This window comes from Podarcis filfolensis (assembly GCF_964270895.1).
Source record: "Podarcis filfolensis genome assembly, chromosome: 13".
Lineage (NCBI taxonomy): Eukaryota > Metazoa > Chordata > Lepidosauria > Squamata > Lacertidae > Podarcis > Podarcis filfolensis.
In genome coordinates, this window is record NC_139615.1 from 9283083 (window position 1) to 9308349 (window position 25267).

The 25267-nt window shown below is 42.5% G+C and overlaps 4 protein-coding genes across 4 annotated transcripts; all 4 read left to right on the forward strand.

The window, feature by feature from the left end:
* Positions 1-5516: 5516 nt before the first annotated feature.
* On the forward strand, positions 5517-6841 carry LOC310747141 (olfactory receptor 6M1-like). The gene has a single exon (XM_083581492.1). The coding sequence runs from the start codon at positions 5852-5854 to the stop codon at positions 6797-6799; it is 948 nt and encodes a 315-aa protein (XP_083437618.1). The 5' UTR covers positions 5517-5851; the 3' UTR covers positions 6800-6841.
* Positions 6842-10192: 3351 nt separating this feature from the next.
* Positions 10193-11140, forward strand: LOC310748700 (olfactory receptor 6M1-like; the record flags this gene model as incomplete). Its single annotated transcript, XM_083584544.1, has 1 exon — positions 10193-11140. One exon carries the CDS (start codon positions 10193-10195, stop codon positions 11138-11140), a length of 948 nt encoding a protein of 315 aa, XP_083440670.1.
* A 7317-nt stretch (positions 11141-18457) lies between these two features.
* LOC310748701 (olfactory receptor 6M1-like) lies at positions 18458-19402 on the forward strand (the record flags this gene model as incomplete). Its single annotated transcript, XM_083584545.1, has 1 exon — positions 18458-19402. One exon carries the CDS (start codon positions 18458-18460, stop codon positions 19400-19402), a length of 945 nt encoding a protein of 314 aa, XP_083440671.1.
* A 3969-nt stretch (positions 19403-23371) lies between these two features.
* LOC310748702 (olfactory receptor 6M1-like) lies at positions 23372-24352 on the forward strand (the record flags this gene model as incomplete). Its single annotated transcript, XM_083584546.1, has 1 exon — positions 23372-24352. The coding sequence occupies one exon, from the start codon at positions 23372-23374 to the stop codon at positions 24350-24352; it is 981 nt and encodes a 326-aa protein (XP_083440672.1).
* Positions 24353-25267: the final 915 nt, after the last annotated feature.

Below are 25267 nucleotides of genomic sequence, written 5' to 3' on the forward strand. Positions count from 1 at the left end.
AGCCAGGGCTTTTTCGGCCATGGCCCATATCTAGTGGAAGGCTCTGTCACAAGAGACTAGGGCCCTGCCAGACTTGACATCTTCTTCAGGGCCTGCAAGATGTAGCTGTACCGCCAGGCCTTTGGCCAAGGCACAGTCTACTCCCTCTCTCCTTCTGTAATCCTCATAGAACTCTAACCCAATGGTTGCCATTGATTTGATTCTGAACTCATTTTAGAATGTATTTTAATTAATTGACTGTGTGATTTTATGTACACTGTACTATTTTTACTTGTTGTTAGCCACTCTGAGTCCAGCTTTGGCCGGGGAGGGCGGGATATAAATAAAAAATTATTATTATTATTTATATATATTAAAAAACCTGGTTTGAGGCCTTGTAGGCCAAAACTGCATCCAGGGCTGGAAATCTAGAGCAAGCCAACCTGGAACATATGTGGCCATTCATGGTAGGAAGCATTCACCACAACACTTTGCTCCGATGGAAGCTGCATCTCTGTACATGAAACCAGAGCAGTACAGCCTTTCAGTAAGGCTGTGGCCATTCTCAACAATGTGGTTTGACCTCTTATGACCACTTCTGTGTACAGCTTTGTGGAACAAGCAGGTGAAAGATGCTTTGAAATATGCTTTTGACTGAAAACATGTTTTTAAGTTCTTGGAGTTTGAAACAACGAGAGGAAGGGGAAAGGGGAATTGACTAAAATAGGCTCATGAAACATTTTGTGGTATATCCGAAGCTCAAATAAACCAATTTATTTTAAAATAATCAATGGTTTCCAAAAGTCAATGAACTTGGCATATCATGTGTGCCTCTTGAATTTCAAGCAACAGAAAACTCTGTTCTACATAACTGGATACTGGTAATCACTCTTACTCCCAGTACGGCTGTTTTAAGAAAACTTAAGCTTTTTGTGGAAATTGTGTTTTTATTCCTTTCACACATACCAATCATTGTATCTTTTTCAAGGAAGAACTCTTTACTGTAGAAGATTAAATAACCCTTTAAGTGCCACTAGGGGGCAGCAAATATAAGGAAACGCTATGCAGTTTTGTCAGCACAACAACCACCTGAGGCAGGAAGCCTGTGCCCCTGTTCATATATTCTGCCAGAGTGGTTACAAGTCACTGGTCACACTTATACCATACATTTAATGCACTCCTATACCACTTTAAAAACCATGGCTTTCCCCAAAATTTCTGGGAACTGCAGTTTACTGAGGGTGCTGGGAATTGCAGCTCAGCAAAGGTTTTACTAGCAACCCTCATGCGACCTCCGTTCTTGTGAAAACTGGGCCTTCTGGTTGGAATACCCTATTGTGAAAAGTCCAATTTGTGAGAGAAACAAATCACATAAAAAAGGTCACCGTGTACTTTTAATGCATGAGAGAGCCAGTGTGGTGTAGTGGTTAAGAGCGGTAGTCTCGTAATCTGGGGAACCGGGTTCGCGTCTCCGCTCCTCCACATGCAGCTGCTGGGTGACCTTGGGCTAGTCACACTTCTCTGAAGTCTCTCAGCCCCACTCAACTCACAGAGTGTTTGTTGTGGGGGAGGAAGGGAAAGGAGAATGTTAGCTGCTTTGAGACTCCTTCGGGTTGTGATAAAACGGGATATCAAATCCAAACTCTTCTTCTTCTTCATACACATTTTTGCCAGCATCTACACAACATTGTTGGCATTCAGACTCCCTCACCCCCATTTAATGTGGATTTACCTTTTCAGGGGGAATTCTAATAAACCGCGCGCGCGCGCACACACACACACACACACACACACTTGCAATATCTGAGCAATTCCTTTTATAATACTAAGAGTTTTCTTCAAAGTTAGTCCTACTCAGAGTAGACCCATTGAAATTAATATAGCTGCCAATTTAGACCAATTAATTTCAGGGTAGAACTTAGATGGCTACAGCCCTAAGCTCACATCCGCGGGAACCCAAAAGAGGCTCCTATCTAGTAAAATGGCTGATCTGTTGCTAGATATGGTTGCTTGTTACAATCTGCTTCATTGGGTCAACGGTGGACAAACTTGATGATCCTTTCCTCCTCTAATAGTTTTCTCATGAAATCTGCCAGTGATAGCTACTGTGTGAAAAATCAGCTTGGGACGGGGAAAAGGCACTGGGGTGATGTAAGAAAACCACTCTGATGTCATACCCTCCGAATTCTGGAGATCTGATACCAGGATGTGTATCTTCTGGGATGCACACCCAGGCCAGTCATGTAACCCACGCCTCACTCTACTCTGATAAAAGTGCTTTTTTGGGGGTGAGTTCAACAGCACACAAAATGGCTGTTGTGATCTTGCACAGAGAAAAAAAGTATGTCCCATTTTTTTCTGGGACACACAACAAGTATGTCATGTTTGAAGGTGAATCTTAGTGTGGAAAATCAGCTCCACAACCAAAATCTGATGAGGCCTAATTCAACCTGAACCTTCCCCTAGAAACAACTTTTAGAGCAACTAGCCTCTATTGAGTGCCTCAGGTTGTGCAGTTCTAACTTTGGACATAGGTTGGAGCTGTACCATTATGAAGACTGGTGGCAATTCAGAATTACTCCTTCCTTTGTGTTGTCCCCTTTCCCAACTTGAAGTGTGTGTGTGTGTGTGTGTGTGAGAGAGAGAGAGAGAGAGAGAGAGAGAGAGGGAGGGAGGGAGGGAGGGAAGGAGGGAGATGAACTGGATTGGACTTTACTTTTGAATGTTTGGCCCAATTCTTCTTGTTACCCGGTGCAGTGGAGACCAAAGGCTTGAAGAGGCTCTTAGGAGACGTAGCTCCTGGGAAGAGGGAATGAATGTTAAGTCGCTCTGAGAGCTGTAGTCCAGAAAGGGGAATAGGAGTCACCTAACAACTCTCCTTGCCCTTAACAAACTACAGTTCCCAGGATGCTTTTGGGGAAGCCATGGCTGCTTAAAGTGGTATGATACTGTTTGAAATGAATAGCGCAGATGGGGTCTAAGTTAGGATGAGCACATGAAATCAAACATCCTGAAGCTCCTGATATGTGTACATACACACACACACACACACACACAAATTATATATAACCTGTTACTGCATTTATAGTAGGAGAAAAGTTAGCAAAATCCTTTTGATCATCTCCCTTGGCAGAAGTTTCAGACTGTAGATCACTTTAATTAATTCAATAAGTTTTGTAGGCCACTGGGGGTATCTTGCAGAAATTTGAACAAAATTAGTCTGTAGGCATGGGACTTAATCAGGCAACAAAGTTTTGAAGAGTTAGTAGCAGACTTTTTGTTCTGTTGGTACATTAGGGGAAGCAGATAATGAGGTTGGTTCGGAAGGGGAAATCAATTAGCATTTGTTTTGCTACCTGCACACTAATCAGAGAATGAGGCAGAAAAGTTTTGTGTTTGTTTGTTTGTTTTTAATTGAAAAGCAACAGACTTAGATTGTCCATCAAGAGTCAAGTGGTAAAGTGGAACATCAAACTAATTCATTTGTGATAAAAAGAATATACCCCCCCCCCCCACAAAAACCCCAATGATTTAACATTCACATAGGTAAAATCTTATTCTATTTATTTTATTGTAAACATTATTGCATTTTATATCCCACATTTCCTCCAAGGAGCTCATTATTCCCCCCTCCCCCTTTTATCCTCACAAGAATCCTGCAAGGCGGGTTCGAGGAAAAGAGAGTGACTGATCCAAAGTCATCCAGTGATTTGGTCTTCCGGGTCCCAGTCTGGCCCTCTGACCACTGCGCCACCCATTGGCCACTAGCCCATGACTACTAGCCAATGATAGCACTCACCATAATGACTGTATGCTATTTCCAAGACCAGAAGCATCATGCTTCTGAATACAGTTGTACCTCTAATTATGAACGTAATTCGCTCCGGAGGTCTGTTCTTAACCTGAAACTGTTCTTAACTAGAGGTGTGCTTTCACTAATGGGGCCTCTTGCGGACGCTGCGCCGCCAGCACACGATTTCCATTCTCATCCTGGGACAAAGTTCTCAACTCGAGGTAACTCTTCCAGGTTATTTAAGGCAGTGCCATTTTTCTCCAACATTTCTCTGTTGAAAATAGGGACATCCCATTCCAGAAAGATAATTTTACTATTTATACCCCACACATCTTACTGGGTTGCCCCAGCCACTCTAGGCAGCTTCCAACATATATAAAAACATAATAAAACATTAAACATTTTTTTTAAAAAAACCTACCTATACCAGATTGCTTTAAAATGGCCTAGGGGTCGGATAACTCCCTACCCTCCAACATTTCTCTAACGAAAATAGGGACATCCTAAGGAAAGTGGGACATTCCGGGATCAAATCAGAAACCAGGATGGCTTCTCCAAATCAGGGACGTCCCTGGAAAATAGGGACACTTGGAGGGTCTGTGATGGTTGATGTTTGGACGGTTTGAACTGAGCAGGACCTATTGGGAATTGTAATCCAAATATAACAAGAGCACAGATTGTAGAAGGCTGATTGTGACCATCCTCCAAAGGCGTCTTTAAATAATGCTTGCTCAACTGATATTATGTCAACACAATGAAGACAATCAGCTGTGGTAAGATTATAGGATTTAGAAATCTACATGAAATATAACTTCACCATGGTTATGCCAGGCATATTACAGAATATTCTACTGATTTGCTTTCATTATAAATGTATTTATAGATTTTTTATTATGGGCTGAACATGACTATCTTTTGTGTGAAAGACATCTAGTGCAGTATAAATGCATTATTTTGTGTTTTGTGCATTCTGTTTTCTTCCTAACTACTCTACAAGTCATTGTCCGAAAATAGATATACTATACTTCTACATAATTAAATCATTAAATAGGCAATAAAGTTAGAATAAAACCCAAAAGCATAATCTACAAAGCAGTTTGAAATGGAACCACAAATCTATTACTGTGAATATTATGTATCCATCCATCAAAGTCTTTATTTGATTATACATATGAGGTTGGGTGTATTTCTTCAGGAAGGGATATACCATGAAATCGTATAAAGTCTTCTTAGAAGTTTGTCTCCTAGAGTTCAACAAGGTTTAATCCTAGGAAAATGGGAATAGGATTGCAGCCTTAATGCTCTATGTACAAATGCTGAATTTTTGTATTTGGTTGAATATAAGGATGAGTGCTTGTATGAATTTTGGTTTCTCTCTGTTCCTCACTTTTCACATTCTGAAGTTTGGTTTTCCACATTTTCAAATCAGATTGTGGTTGTTGTTATTGTTTAAGTCATCCTGAAAAAAATGTCAGTATCTCATTGCAAATTTTTCCTATTTCTTCCCCATCCCTAGTTGGAAGATTGAGGATGCTGTGGTTTGTTTGTTTGTTTGTTTGTTTTTTAAAAAGAGAAGAAGGTATAGATGAGAAATAAGGCTGTGATCAACAACTTTATCTTGTAAATGATGTTATAAAGAAGCAATAGAAATAAAACAAACACATAATTAGAGGTAAGGTAAAGCAGCTATCTTTCTTTTAATAAGGTCCAGTGAAGGTCTGATTGTCTTGAACAACACATGTTTACAAGCAAAGTACAGTGAAGAATGCTGGTCATTTTCCAAGTGCAGAGTGGTCATGTGGTACCACAAAATCAATGACAATTTTACAGAAGCATGTTCTGGAGGAAAGCCTACCTTGAGCTATCTGTTCTAAACTTCTACTGCTTGCAAGAAAACAGAAGGAATGAAGAATTAGTTGTGGTGTCAACAGAAGACACCTTGATAATTCTTGTCAGCGAGGAAGCTCCTGTTAGTGCCCAGAACAGTAGAAGAGTGGGAAAAGAGCCTGCCCTGAATCACACAAACTCTAAAGCATACGTGTTTCAACTGCTTAATTGTTCTATACTTTTACATTGGCCATGGGATTGAAGAATCAGAGCAGCATGGAGCAGGTGACTGAGTTCATCTTAACTAGCTTCCAACTTCCTAGGCACTTGGAGCTCATCCTTTTTGTGGTGCTTCTTGTTGTTTTCCTGATAACAATATCTGGGAATATCACCATCATCACACTGGTATATTTGGACCAGCGCCTTCAAACCCCCATGTACTTTTTCCTCTGCAACCTCTCACTCATGGAGGTCTTCTTTGTCATGTCTATTATCCCCAAGATGCTGGTGGACATGGTTTCTCTGAACAAAGCCATCTCTTTCTTGGCCTGTGTGGCCCAATGCTATTTCTACTTCTTCTTTGGCGCCAGTGAAACCATCCTTCTTGCTGTGATGGCCTTTGATCGCTATGTCGCCATCTGCAAGCCACTGCGCTATGCCATCATCATGAATGGATGGGTCTGCATTGATTTGGTCCTGGGCTGCTGGATCGGTGGCTTCCTTGCTCCTGTTGCCCCAATCATTTTACTCTACCCACTATCCTTCTGTGGCTCTAATATTATAGACCATTTCTTCTGTGACTACACCCCAGTTGTAAAACTTTCTTGCAGTGATGTGCAGGCCCTCCTGGCTCTGGAAAATGTCTTCTGCTCAGTTATTCTCCTGGGCTCTTTGTTTGTCACTCTTCTCTCTTACATCTACATCATTGGCACCATCTTGCACATGCATTCCACCAAAGGTCGACAAAAGACTTTTTCCACCTGTGCATCTCACATCACTGTTGCCTCCATTTTTTATGGCAGCTCAATTTTCATGTATGCTTTACCCAGCCAGGGATATTCCCAAGATGTCCAGATGGGCCTTGCTGTCCTTACTGGGGTAGTTACTCCTTTACTGAACCCTTTTATTTATAGTCTAAGGAATGAGAAGTTCAAGGAGGCCTTCAAAGACTGTCTGAAGAAGAGAAAATTCACACTATGAGAATGAAGCAATTTGTTGATCCATCCTGCTCTTCCTTTGTCGAACTGTCATTGGTTTGATTTGTCATTCTACAAATTGCCTGCAGAATGAGGGAAGCTTGTAGGGTGATGTGGTCAGTGCCTTTTTTCTAAAAAAAATGTTTAGGGGTACTCTCATTTTCCTACTCATATTGCAGTACTGGCCCTCAATGAGGCCAAACTTAGATTCACAAAATGTTTAGGGGTATGCATACCCCTGTGTACCCCTAGAAAAAAGCACTGGATGGGTTAAATCCCACCTTACCTCCAAGGAGCACAATGTGCTGTGCATGGTTCTCCCCACTACCCATTCGAGCCTCACAACAACTATGTGAGGTAGGTTAAAGAAACAGAAATACAAAATTGGGTCATATGACAAGAAGGTTATTAAAAAACAAAAAAAATGCACCTTTTCTCTCACACACATGCCCAGAAAATGGAGAACATTGAGCAAACTTTTTTCCAGGTATTTTCCATGCTGTTAGGGTGCAAGTGGGGTAGTAGTCACCCTTTTCCTTTAGAACACGGATGGGGAATCTCTGACATATGGGCCAAATATGGTGTTCCAGGTGCTCCCATTGGGATCTTCAAACCATTTCGGGGAAAGCTGCACCCACCCACCATACACACGATGTGATATTTGCATAAGTTATGGGGCAGATAAGGGTGCGGTTTCAAAGGAACTATTACAAGATAGGCTCCTGATTATTCCTTTGATGAAGGAAGGTTTCCTTTCTAATGTCCAGCAGCTGATCAGATGTTGGCACACACCTTGCTCAAGGAAGGTGAAGTAGTCCCCATTCAGTGAAAGCCACTTCTTACTCCCAGTGATGTTCCTTGAAGTTGTGACTTAGGCACCTTGGCAGAACTACGAATCGTGTGACTTCATAATGATGCCACGTGATTGCCAAGTGAGGTGTCCCACCCAACAGTCAATCGTTGCCCTACAGCAGGCATGTCCAACAGGTAGATTGTGATCTACTGGTAGATCATTGGATGTCTGCAGTAGGTCACTGGTAGATCACTGGGTCCCCCCAAAGAAGCTGAACAACTGTGGCTCCCCTGAAAAAAGCTCAACATTTTACCTTCTCCCTGAAAAAGCTCAATAGCTTAGACCTGAACCCTAAAAAAGGGGGTAGATCCCTGTCAGTTTTTAACTCTGTGAGTAGATCGCAGTCTCTTGGGAGTTGGCCACCTGTGCTCTACAGGGTGGAGCCGAATGTTCCCCTGCCTTCCCTCTAATGTCACTAAGTCTGGGATCCTGGGAAGGATGAAAACTCCTGGCCAGAATTCCAACACACTTGCTGCTGCTGTGCCCGACTCCACTTGCAACCTTGGGGTGGAGGAGAGAAAGAAGAAGATAAGCTAATGTATTGTAATCATTATTATTTATTTATTATACTGCCCTTCATCTGAGGATCACAGGGCAGTTTGCAGTACAGGCATCCCCTCCACATACACACGATCAATATAATCAACTGCATATACACGCAGTGCTGGGAAATAATCAAATAATTCAATTCAAATCTGGAAATGGTGGGAGAGAGCTGGAGAGTCCTTGTGGCTCATGGGGAGACCATCCCCGGAGCTCAGAGAGGAAGCCCTTTAGAGACCAGAAGTGCAGTGGGGCTTTGTTTAGGCTGCTCAGCCTCCCTGCCTAACAGATGATGTGTGGGGCAGCGCAGCAGCAGCAGTCACTTTTCCACATGTCCTCCAGCCTCCTGCCCACCCCAGAGCTTCAGTTCTAGTTGTGGATATTTTTGGACACAGTATTTTTGGTATGGGTTGAAGAGAGAGTGGCAGAGAGGGAGTTTAAAGGGTGCTCCCCACCTTATGTGATTTCACTTAAGCATGAGGGGGCCTGGAACGTAACCCCAAGATAAGTGGGGAGTCACCTGTATAAAAACACAACAACGCATAATGTAATTACAAATTAAACCCTTCCTCAAACCAAATACACAGTTTCAAAGGCCATAGATTATTTAATTAGCCGAAGGTACAGAGAGGATGAATTTTTTTTTTCCTGGCACCTAAATATATGAAAGGAAGGCACCAGGCGAGCCTCTCTGGGGAGAGCATTCCACAAACAGTAAGAAGAAAAGTGCTTACTGTTGCTAAAGGTGAGCCCCGCTTTAAATGAACTGTTGCAAAATAACTCCTTCCTCTGGAAAATAATTGATGAAATAGTATTATGTTTCTCCTTTTGAATGCAACCTGTCAATATCATGCCAGCACACATGTTTCAGAGTAGGAGAATATAGTAGCTGAATCATAGATCGTCTGCTTAGCCTGAATAAGATCCCAGGTGCAACCTCTACCATGTCCAGGCAGAGAAATTGCTGGAGAAATTGCCAACCCAACCGGGATATAGGATTGAACATGGGACTGTTTGAACCTGGCAGGGGCTGCTGGGAATTGTAATCCAAACACATTGATAGCACAAGGTTGGAGAAGACTGATTCATGCATGCAGCAGAAATCTGGTCTGTTCCATCTCAGTATAATTGTCATCTTCCCAAGGTACCTTTAAATAAAGTGTGTCTTGCTGGTATTCTATAGAGAGGATTATGAAAGGCACCCAGCCATGGTAAGACTAATGGACTTGGAAAACTTACATCATTTCTGTTTGAGACTTTCAGCTGATAACTGCACCATACTTAGGCAACACTCTACAAATTTACTCTACACACAAACACTTATCTCTTATTTAACTTATGGATCAAGATGGGTAGCTTTGCTTTTTGTGTAATGTTTACTTTTCCTCTTTGTTTTCTTTTTTGTTGGTTTTAATGTCTCTGTTCTTTTGTTTATATATTGTAAGTCACTTAAAATTACTTTAGTAAAACAGTGACCAGTAAATTTAATGATGTGAATAATAGACACACTATTATCTATGCTATACTACACAATCCAATCATTACATAGCAAAAAGTTAGCATTTTAATTGTTTTAGCGCTTGATCTGAAAATGCATATGAGGCTCTCCTCTCCAGGAAGGTATTTAAAGGGCAAATTTTTGATGTCTAGGAGCCAATAAAACTGCTTAGAGGTTTCAATACAACCAAGCAGTACATAAACATTGCAAAATAAATTGTTTTTTAATTACAGTAAGAAGTCAGTCCCACAGGGTTCAATGGAAATTTGAACACTAGTAATGTATGAGAAAATGTTGATTTTTTTAAAAAAATGTATTCCTTAAGAAGATTGGGATGCTCTGGTTTTAAGTGTAAGCCTTTTGGCAACTGTAAGGGAGGGGGATCCTGTTAGTGCCCAGATTACCGGAAGAGATGAAAAACAGCTTTCCTTAAATCATACAAACCCTAAAGTGTATATGTGTGTGTTTCATCTGCTTGATCATCCCACAATTCCACTTTGGCCATGGGAATGAGGAATCACAGCAGCATGGAACAGGTGACCGAGTTCATCTTAATTGGCTTCCAACTTCCTAGGCAATGGGAGCTCTTCCTTTTTGTGGTGCTGCTTCTTGTTTTCCTGTTAACGGTAGCTGGGAATATCACCATCATCACACTGGTATGCTTGGACCAGCGCCTCCAAACCCCCATGTACTTTTTCCTCTGCAACCTCTCACTCATTGAGGTCTTCTTCGTCACGTCTATCATCCCCAAGATGCTGGTGAACATGGTTTCTCTGAACAAAGCCATCTCTTACTCGGGCTGTGTGGCCCAATGCTATTTCTACTTCTCCTTTGGCGGCAGTGAAGCCATCCTTATTGCTGTGATGGCCTTTGATCGCTATGTCGCCATTTGCAAACCTCTTCGCTATACCATCATCATGAATGGATGGGTCTGCACCGATCTGGTCTTGGGCTGCTGGGTTTGTGGTTCTGTCACCACACTTGTCCCCATCATCCTGCTCTTGGACCTATCCTTCTGTGGCTCTAACACCATTGACCATTTCTTCTGCGACTATGCCCCAATGATAAAGCTTTCTTGTAATGATGTACATTTCAACCTGGCTCTGGAGAATGTCGTGTCCTCGGTGGTGCTCCTGGGCTCTTTGTTTGCCACTCTTCTCTCTTACGTCTACATCATTGCCACCATCTTGCGCATGCAGTCCACCACAGGTCGACTAAAGACATTTTCCACCTGTGCATCTCACATCACTGTTGCTTCCATCTTTTATCTCTGTTCAATCTTCATGTACTCTTTACCCAGGCAGGGATACTCCCAAGATGTCCAGATGGGCATTGCTGTCCTTACAGCAGCTGTTACACCTTTACTGAACCCTTTTATTTATAGTCTAAGGAATGAGAAGGTCAAGGAGGTATTCAAAGACTTTCTGAAGAAAAGGAGATTCACACTGTGAGAATGAAGTAACTCTTTGATTCATCCTGCTCTTTCGTCATAGCATCCTGCTGATTCAGTTTGTACTGGTTGATTGGAATGCGAACAAGGGTGTTGAACTGCTGGTTGTGTTGTTTCTTCTGCATTGATGTAGTTCGATAGGAAGAAGCGACCCCTTCTTTCAACTTCAGTGAAGGTAATTAACCAATTGCACCATCCAATCACTGCAAGAATGTTGGAAGTGTAATTCAGTCACCACGTGTAAAATGACCGTAGATAGAAAACTGGGTAACTGGGGTTTGACCTTCACTCTGTGTGTTCCAGTCCATGTTTTCTGGCAATTAGAGCTGCTGGAATAAAGGGTGAAAAGTAGGATTAAATATCCTGTAGATCCCTTGCTAGTATTCTTGGGGATGCAGTCTCAAATTTAATTCTCCCCCTCTTCCTGAATAAGTCCCAATCCAGGGAAAGTATATATTGGCACTGCTACTGACATCTTCATGAGTTTTCCCACTGCCTGAAACTACTGGAGTGCTCTATCCTTCTCATACTTCTGTAGAAACTGAGCTCCATCTGATACAGACAGACAACTGTCATAACTGTGTTTATGATTGTTATCTGCATGACTTTGGAGTTTAACTTATTGTGACTTATATTGTAATTTGATATTCTTTGAGAAATTTATTGGGATTGAGTATGGCATAGGGTTTTTAGGGGATAGTGTAGAGAGTTTTCATTAGAACTGAGCTGAAATATCAAATAATTGTCACTGTCAGAAAGTTCTTCCTGATGCTTAGTCAAAATCTCCTTTCTTGTAACTTGAACGCATTGATTCAGGTCCTACTCTCTGGAACAGGAGAAAACAAGCTTGCTCTATATTCCCCAAGTGGTAGCCCTTTAGATATTTGAAGACGCAAAGGCAAATCTAGGGGAACAAAACTGGTTTGGTTGCACTGGCCACAGAACTTTTGGGGCACTGCAACAATTTGAGACATGAAAGTCTGCAACTAGAAGAAGGCTAGCATATTTCTTCTCAGTCTCTTCTTTCCCAGAGTAAACAAACCCAACTCCCTCATCTGTTCCTCATAAGGCTTGGTTACCAGACCCTTGCTAATCTTGGTTGCCCTCCGCTGCGCACGCTCCACCTTGTCAACATCCTTAAATTATTCTTTATCACAAATTTGTTGGTTTTCAAACACACTTTTTCTCAGAGACACATTTTTGTACACATTATGTGGCTCAAGGACAGCTGAGTTTCAGTATGCATACTATTTCAGAAAGTGTGACTTAGGTAGGCTTGTGTTTAAACGCAAGCTGAATTGAATCTTTCCCACCATCCCTGCAATGAGTCCAGATCCACTTTGTCTCTAGGTTTAATAAGCAGAAGGAATATACCATCTGTGTTTCATACGTCATCTAGGAGATGGTTACCACAATCCCTTGGACATTAATTTCACAACAAGGGAAGCAAAGAAATAGGGGCATATTTTGATTTGTGTTGTATGTCATGCAGTGTCTTTAACCGAGGTGTTTATATGATACTATTTACATGATACTCCTACTTGCACATTCAGTGTGATATCATATCCATCATCCACACACATTAAAGCTTGTTTTCAGTGTTTGTGGAATGGGTCCTATTCATATACAGCTGTATGCATGAAGAACTCTATATGCATTAGAACTCTGAGGCAAAATTTAGTTACTCAAAGAGATATCTGTCTTTAAGTTTCCTTTCATTAATGCTAAATGTGTGGCTAATAAAAATGAGGGGAGAACCTACCTATTTCTGGCTTCCAAAAGAAAATAGGTGAACCAAAAAACAACCATTTCCCCAAAAGTATGCTTCTCAAATTTTGCAATGCCGTCGTTCCACCAAGTAATATGTACAAAAATGCATGTACTAGAGTGAAGTGTGCGTATAAATGTGTATATTAGTGACATTTGCTTTGCAAAAATGTTTGTATTTGAGAAATGTACAATAAAATGATGGTGATGAATTTTAAGTAGAATTTTTTAAAAATGAAAACCGATATGGAAATGTAGAGAACTGAATTTATGATGATGAGACATGGGAAATTGAAAGAAACCAAAGTTGACAGGTAAGAAAAATTAACAATTCACAAATATTACGTATCAGGGGCTTTCTCCCATGCTTGCTTCATTCAGCATCCCCCCTGCTCTGTTGGAGAATTTTAAGTTCAGCTGATGGATGTTGTACATATATGGGTGTTTGCTTGTTAATAAAATATCTCTTCTAAATTCATACATTGAACCTGGAGCTTCAAAGATCACACATGTTACTAGGATTGAATACTGTGTACAACCTGCCTTCATTTTTTTCTCTCCTTCCCTGCCCTGACTTCATGCAAATTCAGGATTGTGATGTGTGACTAGAAAACCTCCAGTGGAGACTACGTGATGATAACCTTACATTTTTATGCATATAGGAAGAAATACACTCCATTTGTGTTCTGGAACAGTTGACAGGTATGCATGAATACTTCCTTTCCCCTTAATATTTCTTTTTCCTTCTAACTCCTACAAAGCAGATAAATGATGCCAACTATCACTTCATTATCTAAGTTTATCATGGTCCCTTGAGGCCTCCTCCAAAGCAAACACTTCTAGCTGTGAATATATCAAGGGGAGACAATTGGTGGAAACTAGTCCCCAACACACACGCAAGGCAAACTTTAAATTGAAGAATATGTGTATGGAAGCACCCATTCAAATAGCAAAGGCACATGTTGAGTCAGGCCCAGAAATGGGGTTCACCACCTACCCTTACACCAGCCAGCTCTCTTTGCAAGCCTCCCTGCCTCTGAAGCAATGTGAAGAAACAACAAAACAAATATATTGAGTTCTATCCAATATTAAACCTACTTAGAGTGGACCCATTGAAGGGAAGGGGAGCCTCATATTGAAGTACTAAATTTGTGGCCCACTAAGCCTCTCTAAACCTCAGCGCCTAGGACTTGCTGATCGCATGGTCGGCGGTTCGAATCCCCGCGGCGAGGTGAGCTCCCGTCGTTCGGTCCCAGCTCCTGCCCACCTAGCAGTTCGAAAGCACTCTTAAGTGCAAGTAGATAAATAGGGACCGCTTTCTAGCGGGAAGGTAAACAGCGTTTCTGTGTGCTGCACTGGTGCAGGCTCGCCAGAGCAGCTTCGTCACGCTGGTCACGTGACCCAGAAGTGTCCTCGGACAGCGCTGGCCCCCGGCCTCTTAAGCGAGATGGGCGCGCAACCCCAGAGTCGGACACGACTGGCCCGTACGGGCAGGGGTACCTTTACCTTTACCTTTTAAGCCTCTCTATCTGGTGTCCACAACTCTCCTCAGGCCACACCCTTCATTTGCTCTGCTTCACACCCACACATGTTATTCCACATCTGGAATGTGTCCTTGAACTCTGCTTCTTGCTTGTCTGGATGGAAGAGAGGGGAGTATGAGTGTAAACGTGGCCCAGATAAGAGTCCTGCCCTCGGATCAATAAAGTTTCTCAACCCAGGCAATAGAAGGAGGATGTCAGCAGGCTTATATCAGAGGACCTGCCCAAGGGACCCATTCCTGAGCAAATGTCATGTCAGTATTTACAATCTCCCTCTCACACCAAAGAGACAGCCGCCTGGTGGTTTTATAACGTTCAGATTTATCAGTATTTACACAGTAGTTCAGTCCAAGCACACAGCTCAATCTTCCTCACTCGATGGGTCAGTTGAGCCCACTGGAGGGTGGGCTCTTTTCCAACAGGATATCCACCATCTGCTCCTCCTCCTGTTAGCGTGACACCAAGCCTGGACTCTTCTCATCCTCCTAGTATGAGGAGACTCAGGAGCAGATTGTCCAGTTTTCCCCTCCTCCCCTGAGAGCATGTCTGAAAGCTGCGGCCCCTCTGCCTGCCTTACACTGTCCTGGAAATTTACGACCTGCATTCCAGGATGGGAGTGGCTTGTCTCACTTTTGAAGAAAGCAAGCCTCTGCCTCTTTCTGCCTGTCACCCCCCTTGGTCCTCGGAGCCCTCGCTGTCACTCTGGGAAATAATGTTCCTGACATGTTGCAAGCAGCCTCCCCTCTCTATTTCCCCCTTTCTTTTTCTTTTAAAGAAAGCCAGTCAGTGCCTGTCAGTCTCAGACCCCTGGAAGTGATTAGGGGATCAAAGCAATGCTTTGGTCGAAGGAACCACTGGGCTGAGCTGATTCTGCAAGCAGCCTCCTCTTGACTGAGCTGGGATAGCTCAGTCAGTACAGCATGAGACTCTTAATCCCAGGGTTATGAGTTCAAGCCGCATGTTTTTGTGATTTGTCCCCACAAAACACTTCATTACAGTTTCTTCCTATCTATTCAAAGGGCCTCTGCTGCACAATACCAAATGTAACAATTCACTGATAATTGTATCTATGTACTGGCTCACCGGGAAAACTTCAGAAATGCATATAGACATGTGAGCTCAGCTACTCAGCAGCCCCTCTGCCTGAGTGATAACCCCTGGCATCCTGATACCTGAGTGCCAGACAGGTAGCCATTCCAGAAATAACAAACCCAGATGAAGACAAAAGGGTGTGATTAACTTGGCTGGGAAACAGGGAAATGTAAATATCTCTTTTGTTACACTTAATGGGTGTTTGGTGGAGGGCAAGGGGAACCATGGGGCAGGGTCCAGGATGCTCAAATTACTTCCACCAGACCTCCCCTTTCATGATGTATTAGTGATGTAGTTTTTTGGGGGTGTAACATGGGTTCTCTTTTGTTTGGGGCTTCCATCTTGTTTCACCTTGTGGCAGGTGGGAGTCCTGTCGCAACAGTCTTCAATAAAGACCAAGCTACTGGCTGCTGTTTTGCTCTGGTATTCCTAGCTGGTGTCCTTGTTTTTTGTCCAAGGGAGCCCTCAGATTTCTCCATTAACACTTCCAACTCTACAATTCTGTGTTTCCATGCAGATACTGGTCTGTGCAAAATCAGCCACCTTCCTCCTCCCAGTGGGCATCAGTGACTCTCCTGGTGAGAGGTCAAGCAAGCACAGCTGTCCCACCTTGCCACCCATTATTCCAAAGGAAATGATCTGGCATTACTGTTGCAATGCTTTGAGTCCATAGTAGGGTGACCTAACAAGAGAGAAGGGTAAGATATCCCGTTGGTGGCTCAGTACGGCCAATGCAGTAGTGTCCTAGTGTATTTGTTGGGGCAGCAATAGGATTGAAGGAGCCCCAGGTTCATGGTAGCCCCACAGGTGCAGATGACCCAACAGGGTTACCACTAACCTGGAGCACTCTTGACCTTACAGACATTGCCTCTCCCTGTTCCACTACTGCCCTGACCAGCACAATGCAGCCAATGACAGGAGGTTATTTACCTCTGTACCCAACCAGGAAACACGTTTCCTACTTAGTAACAGCAATGCACATTAAAATAATAGCATCAGAAAACGGGGTGGGTCCTCAAGGGTAATTTAGCTGTATCGTGGTACCTTGGTTCTCAAATGCCTTGGTACTCAAATGCCTTGGTTCCCAAATGCTGAAAACCCAGAAGTAAGTGTTCCGGTTTTTTAACGTTTTTCAGAAGTCGAATGTCCAATGCGGTTGTCAGCTATTGTTTCTGGGGCACCTGCACCAAACAGAAGCCACACCTTGGTTTTCAAACCTTTTCAGAAGTCAAATGGACTTCCAGAATGGATTAAGTTTGAGAACCAAGGTACCACTGTATTTGGCACTTTTGTTTTTGCTATTTATTTTGCATTTTTGTTTTTGAGGCTACTGATTGATTATTGTGTGACTGCAGAAATGGATGAAAGCCCCCCATCCAAACAATGACTATCATCAGTGCAGGTAAGAATTTAAATATTTTTTATCATTTACAATATTGTCTTATTTATTTTATAGTACAGTACATTGGTTATTGCTTTCATTTTATGTCTTGTTAGATTGTAAAATTCATGTAAAATTGCTGTTTTAGGGGTTGTTTTTAAAGTCTGGAATGGATTAATCCATTTTGCATTACTTTCAATGGGAAAGCATGCCTTGGTTTTGGAATGCTTTGGTTTTGGAATGGACTTCCGGAACGGATTAAGTTTAAGAACCAAGGTACCACTGTAGGTCAAACCTTCTCATGCAGGGAATCTGCTCCTACTAGCCCAAGAGAAAACACTCTGAAGTGTGCTTGATTCACCTTGAATCCCCAAGAGTGAAATTTTATGCATGTCTACTCAGAGGAAAGACACAGAGTTCAATGGGACTTGCTCCCTGGTATGATACAACCGTATATATGTTTAACTGGGAGTAAGTCCTATTGAATTCAGAAGGAGCTCCGTTTGTGTAGATATGCATAGCTAATGCATTGATAGTATCAAAAATAGGAGTGGCCCTACAGATGTTCAACTCCCAGCATCCCTGGTGATTGACCTTGCTGCCCTGGGCTATTGGGATTTGGGACTTCTGCAGCATCTGGATGGCCAAAGGTTAACCCCCTGGTTCTAAAGCATCAAACATTTACTTTTCAGCTCTTAATTGTTTGTAACTATTATTTCTTTGGGAACCTCTCCATGAAATGTAGAAAATGAAGACTTCTGGGAATTTGAGTTTACAGGCACCTAAGAAGGCATCTATCTCATCAGGTAGATGATAGATACCCATGACAAAGAGTGCTAAGAACAGCTTCTTTCTCCTGCTATTGCCTCCTTGTGTTTATCTTCCCTTTTTATTTCCAGAAAAAGCAGCACACAAACATTACCAGAACTCTGACAGATATACTCTGAAATCTGTATTGTTTCTCCTAATGCCACATCAAAAGAACACTTGCATGCACTTTAATTTCTGTTATTAGTGGGAGTTTTGTTTTGTTTTTTTAAGTATACAATTGCTAGGAGATTCCAGTGTTCCTTGTTGGATGGGAAGAAATTTGAATGCTCTGCTTTTTATCATATATTAAAATAGCTTTTTATTTATTTCTTCACAGGCTGAAGAGAGGAAACACAACAGGTAAGTTCAGCAAACAATAGATTGTAGGCAATAATGGATTGTAGACTATATTAGTTGAAATTAATGAGCATGATTGGGGTCCTTTATTTTTCAACAGGTCTACCGTGGGTAAAAATTAGTTGGATACAACATACAGTGGAGAAATAAAGAGTGGCCATAGACATAAAGACCAGTGAAGAATGTTGAGAGAGAAAAGTTTTGCTCCCTCTCTCATAAGATTAAAGCTTGGGGACATCCACTGAAGCCGGACGTTGAAAACCCAGGAGAGACAAAACAAAGTACTTCGCATAGCACATCCTTGACCGATGGATTGCATGTGTGTGAATGTGTTTCTTCTGCTTGATCATTCCACAACTCCACATTCACCATGGGACTGAGGAATCAGAGCACCATGGAGCAAGTGGCCGAGTTCATCTTAACAAGTTTTCAACTTCCTAGACACCTGGAGCTTATCGTTTTTGTGGTGCTTCTTGTTGTTTTCCTGATAACAGTAGCTGGGAATATCACCATCATCACACTGGTATGTCTGGACCAGCGTCTCCAAACACCCATGTACTTTTTGCTCTGCAACCTCTCACTCATGGAAGTCTTCTTTGTCACATCTATTATCCCCAAGATGCTGGTGAACATGGTTTCCCTGAGCAAGGCCATCTCTTTTTTGGGCTGTGTGGCTCAATGCTACTTCTACTTTGTCTTTGGCACGTGTGAAACCATCCTTCTTGCTGTGATGGCCTTTGATCGCTATGTTGCCATCTGCAGACCACTTCACTATGCCATCATCATGAATGGATGGGTCTGTACCTATTTGGTCTTTGGCTGCTGGCTTGCTGGATTCCTTTCTCCTGTTGCCCCATTCATTTATTTCTATCCACTATCCTTCTGTGGCTCTAATATTATAGACCATTTCTTCTGTGATTATGTTTCAATGCTAAAGCTTTCTTGTAATGATGTACATTTCAATCTAACTTTGGCTTCAGTCCTGTCCTCAGTGGTGCTCCTCAGTTCTTTGTTTGTCACTCTTCTCTCTTACATCTACATCATCGTCACCATCTTGCGCATGCACTCCACCAAAGGTCGGCAAAAGACATTTTCCACCTGTGCATCTCACATCACTGTTGCCTCCATTTTTTATGGCAGCTCAATTTTCATGTACTCTTTACCCAGCCAGGGACGCTCTCGGGATGTCCAGAAAGCAGTTGCGGTCCTTACTGGAATGGTTACCCCATTGCTGAACCCTTTTATTTATAGTCTAAGGAATGAGAAGGTCAAGGAGGCCTTCAAAGACTGTCTGAAGAAGAGGAAAGCTCTTTGATGTACCCTTTCCTTTCTTCATTGCACCATCATGATTCAGTTTGTACAGGTTGATTAGTATGTGAGCAAGTATGTGATGGACTGCTGGTTGTGGTGTTCCTTCTGAGCTGAAGGTCTTTTTGGGGGGTGGGTGCAAGTCCTGTCTTTCAGCTACTATATCACCAGCAAATGATTGCATGAACATTGAAAATGCAAGGTATCACCACGTGTAAAATGGTTATAAATAGAAAACTGGGTAACTGGGAGCCAGTGTGGTGTAGTGGTTAAGAGTGGTAGTCTCGTAATCTGATGAACCGGGTTTGTGTCCCTGCTTCTCCACATGCAGCTGCTGGGTGACCTTGGGCTAGTCACACTTCTTTGAAGTCTCTCAGCCTCAGTCACTTCAGAGATTGTTTGTTGTGGGGGAGGAAGGGAAAGGAGATTGTTACCTGCTTTGAGACTCCTTAGGGTAGTGATAAAGCGGGGTATCAAATCCAAACTCCTCCTCCTCCTCCTCCTCTTCTTTTTCTAACTGGGTATGACAGACAGACTCCGGGTTAGCCTCCTATTGACCCAGAAACCAAGCAGGACTGTGTGGAGTATTGTCAAATCAGGAGAGAGGAGTGAGTTAGAACGCAACAGTTTAACTATCCGATAGGGGTTTTCTGACAGTGAATGTTTGTAAGGGCTTAGAGAGCACCTAGATAGGGTGCAGTTCAGAGCTTAGGGCTGCTTAGGGCTGAATTAGAAGTTAGCTAGGCAGGGCAAGCCAGATCATTTTCATGAGGAAAACATAAAGATCTTAGAAGGGACTGGGAGTGTTTTATTGGTTGATGTTGGCACCCATCTGTCTCAAGAGACAATGCAGTGTGACCAGACCACTAGCCACTCCAGAAGGCATTGTTGTGTTTAGAGAGAGGTTCAAAGTGAGAATTTCAATAAAGTTCTGTAAAGAGTGAGTGAAACAATGAGCTGTGCCTTATTAGAGAACCCATTAATCTGTGTCTCTCATCAAGATTATGTAAATAAAATTCTAGTTTTGTTCCAAAAGTGCCTCATCCTTACTTTGATCCTCTGGGAGGGGATAAGTGAAAACAAGTGATTTCATAAAATCAGTTACCACTAAAGTAGGTTAAAGTAACAGAAGTATAAAATTGGGTCAGGTGACAAGAAGGCTGGGGGGGGGGGAGACACACACAAATCATGTCATCCACACATACCCAATAAAGGAAGCAGACTTTCCTCCCAATTATTTCCCATCATTTTGAGTGGAGGGTAGTAAATTTTCCTTCATCACCAACACCAAAATGCCCTAGAACAGCAATAGATCTGGGTACTGTGAGGAGTGAAAAATAATGGCCAGGCTCCCAACACACTTGCTGCTGCCCACCCCCCGCACTTGCAAGCTTGGTGGTGGTTGTGGGTGGAGAGAGAAGAAGCTGTGCTAAGGGTGAGCCCCACCCTCAGTGAACTGTTCAAGACCCCCTTCCTGGATAATTTTTGGTGATATGGTTCCTCCTCAATTTCTCTGTTCACAAAAACGAAGCATGCTCAGTATCGTTTCCTGCCGGGGTTAGTAAATAGAGCAGAACAGAACTTTCCTTGACTATCAGCCAAGGAAATGAAAATGGAACAATTTTACCTTGGATTTCAATATGGTGATCATTTGTCAGGCCTGATGGAATTGATGATTAAGGAATGAGTAGGTTGGGTTGGCATGTGCCCATAATTCCCCAGACATATCCAGGACGTAGGGCAAGTCATGTCGGCAATGTTGTTTTTGCCGATTTATCGAAAAATAGCTCCAAATAGCTAAAAAGCAGCTCCAAGAACTTGGGGGGGGGGACAACAACTCAATGACTTTTTTGCCTGGATTTTTTGAAATATGCCAACCCTAGATGATAATAGCCCCCATGAGAATCTCATGTAGCACCACCGAGAGAAGGAAGATGGGGAACCTCAAGCCCAAGAGCAAGATGTGTAACTCTCCAGCCTTTCTATCTCTTCCATGTAACTCTCCCAAAGCCACAAGTTTCATTGACTCTGATTCACAACCCAAAGTGTCATTTGCATGGCTGTTTCACCCCATCACCTGCTATTCCAATGCAAACACTTTCGCATTACTGTTCCAATTCTTTGAATCCTTACTCGTGTGACCTTAGAAGAGAGAGAAGTAAAGATCACCATCAGCTCATGAGAGCTGATACAGCAGTGTCCTAGTGGTGGTAGCACTGCGTTTGTTGGGACAGAAGTGGGATTGAAGGAGTTTCAGGATTTTGGTAGCCCCATAGGTGTAGGTGCATTGCTGCCCTGACCAGCAGAGGGCCACAAATGGGTCAAAGTTAATGCCTCTGTACCCCCTGCACACACAAATCTTGAGTGACCACTGAGACACACTGTCTCCTACCTAGTATCAAAGAGCTGGAAGGGACCTCAAAGGTCATCTAGTAGCAGTAGTACAAACTTTCTGCTGTTGCTTCTCACCCAAGAAAAACAATTCTGAACTGTGCTCGAACCATCTTGAATCCCCAATGGTGAAATTCTACACATGTCCCCTCAGAAGAAAGCTACATTAATTTCAATGGGACTTGCTCTGCAGCCCTGTACATGTTTACCTGGGAGAAAGTCCTATTGAATTCAGTGGGTGTGTCCTCTGAGTAGACATGGACTGAGAGTATTGAAAATAGAATAGAATAGAAAATAGAATAGAATAGTATTGAAAATAGAAGTTGTAAACCACATAGTGCGAATCTTCAACTCCCAATATCCCCTGATGTTGATTATGCTGATGGGCCAGCAAGATTTGGGAATTCTTCAGCATCTAGATGGTGACAAATTAACCACCCTGGTCTAAAGCGTCTAACATTTTGCCTACCAACTCTTAATTGTTTGCAACCATTATTCCTTTGGGAAGCTCTCAATGAAATACAGAAAATGAAGACTTACGGGAATTTGAGTTAGAAACCACTAAAGAAGTCACCTCATCACATAGATATCCTATAGATACCAGGGACAAAGAATGGTGAGAATGAATGCCTTCTCTTGCTATTATTCTGTGCCCCCCACCTCCTGCTTTTTACTTTTACTAAAAGCAGCACACAAACATCATCAAAACTCTCATAGATGTGCTCTGGAATCTGCGTTGTTGCTCCTAAGGCTGCATCGAAGAACACAACTTTTCTGCTTTGGCATTTGCTTTGATTTTTGTTATTAGATTTTGTTTTGTTTTTTAGAATACAATTACCAGGAGTGTACAATGGTCATTACGTGATGGGATGAGATTTATGCGCTCTACTTTTTTATTTAACACATTTTAAAATGGCCTTTTCTTCATATCTTTACAGGCAGAAGAGAGGAAACACAACTGGTAAGTTCAGTGCTTAGTGGACTGTATCCAATATTAATTATACTCAGACTCGCCTCATTGCGATTAATGAGCACGACTAAGCAAGGTCCTTTAATTTCAACAGGTCTACTGTGAGTAAAATTTGTTAGGCTACAGCTTAATGTTTCCCTCCTGCAGCCTCTGACCTGTCACATTGCAGACTAATACAGAACTATTTATGTATTTATTATTCAGGGTATTTCTATGCCATCCCACCACTAAGGTTATCTGGGCAGTGTACATAAAAAATAAATTATGTAGGTCGATCAATCCATAGATAATAGAGCACAGTAAAATTAAACATAAGCTAGCCTTTAAACTACTAAAGCTGGAAACTCAAAATCCTTTTTTAAAAATGAACCCTAGATACGTTTATATCCCTCTCTCATAAAAGTAGAACATCTATTATAACCCCATTAGATGGGGACATCTAATAGAGAAGACAAAACAAAGTCCTTGTTCATTCCCCCCCACTCTTTTCTCTATACTTCTGTATCGAAGTATCATCTGTGCTTGAGATATTTATCTCCTGAGTACATTGAGTTAAGTGCATTTACATAACGAGTACACATTGAAATCAATTTATGTTTTTTAGGTACCTCCCAAATGTACAAAAACAACCAAACCACAAGCAAAGTCAATGAATTCATCTTGCTGGGCTTCTCGGTAGACTGGCAGGTGGATATCGTTTTCTTTGTGGTGCTCCTTTTGGTCTACATGTTGACCATCACTGGCAACGTGGTCATCATTACTGCAACATGGGTTGACCACCGACTCCACAGCCCCATGTATTTCTTTCTCTGTAACCTGTCCTTCCTGGATGCCATGGTGGCCACAGCCATTGCTCCCAAGATGATGAAGGACTTTTTATCAAAGAAGAAGGCTATATCTGTATCTGGCTGTATCGCTCAGTGTTATTTCTACTTCTTTCTTGGCACCACTGAATTCATCCTCTTGGCTGTCATGTCCTTGGACAGGTATGTTGCTATCTGCAATCCACTCCGCTATTCCGTCATAATGAATATACGCTTGACAATCCAACTAATGCTTCTCTCCTGGTTTGGGGGCTTCTTTTCAGTCCTTTCGCCAATCATCATTATTTCTAAGCTACCTTTTTGTGGTCCTAACATAATTGACCACTTCTTCTGTGACATTGAGCCATTGATAAGACTTTCCTGTGCTGACACTGCCCTCCTGGAGATGATTGAGTTCTCCCTTTCGACCATTGTGCTCTTGAGCTCTCTGATGCTGACAGTGGTATCCTACCTGTATATCATCACCACCATCCTCCGCATCCCATCTACGACAGGTAGGAAAAAGGCGTTCTCCACTTGTGCTTCCCATATCACGGTGGCCTCTGTCTTCTATGGAAGTGCTATCTTTATGTACATCGTACCCAACAAAGGCTTTTCCTTTGGCCTCAAGAAAGCTGTGACCCTCCAGACCTGTATTGTCACCCACTTGCTCAATCCATTCATCTATACCCTGAGGAATCAGCAGGTCAAGGAGGTGCTGAAAGACACCGTGTCCAGACTCCCATGCACCACAAAGAAGCTGAAGACAAGCTTTCCAAGGAAGGAAGGGTAATCATCAGTGCCGGATACAACTTAGGACCCCACTCTCTTGGGGGGCCACCAAAATTCACTGTTAATATACTTCTTCTGAATTGCATTTCAGTTCAAAAATTACTTTGATAAAATACATATTTTGTTATGTGCAAATGGCTTTAGATACCTATTGTTGTTTAGTCATTTAGTCGTGTCCGACTCTTCGTGACCCCATGGACCAGAGCACACCAGGCACTCTTATCTTCCACTGCCTCCCGCAGTTTGGTCAGACTCATGTTTGTGGCTTCGAGAACACTGTCCAACCATCTCGTCCTCTGTCGTCCCCTTCTCCTTGTGCCCTCCATCTTTCCCAACATCAGGGTCTTTTCCAGGGAGTCGTCTCTTCTCATGAGGTGGCCAAAGTACTGGAGCCTCAGCTTCATGATCTGTCCTTCCAGCGACCACTCAGGGCTGATTTCCTTAAGAATGGATGCGTTTGATCTTCTTGCAGTCCATGGGACTCTCAAGAGTTTCCTCCAGCACCATAATTCAAAAGCATCAATTCTTCGGCGATCAGCCTTCTTTATGGTCCAGCTCTCACTTCCATACATCACTACTGGGAAAACCATGGCTTTAACTATACGCACCTTTGTTGGCAAGGTGATGTCTCTGCTTTTTAAGATGCTGTCTAGGTTTGCCATTGCCTTTCTCCCAAGGAGCAGGAGTCTTTTAATTTCGTGACTGCTGTCACTATCTGCAGTGATCATGGAGCCCAAGAAAGTGAAATCTCTCACTGCCTCCATTTCTTCCCCTCCTATTTGCCAGGAAGTGATGGGCCCAGTGGCCATGATCTTCGTTTTTTTGATGTTGAGCTTCAGACCATATTTTGCGCTCTCCTCTTTCACCCTCATTAAAAGGTTCTTTAATTCCTCTTCACTTTCTGCCATCAAGGTTG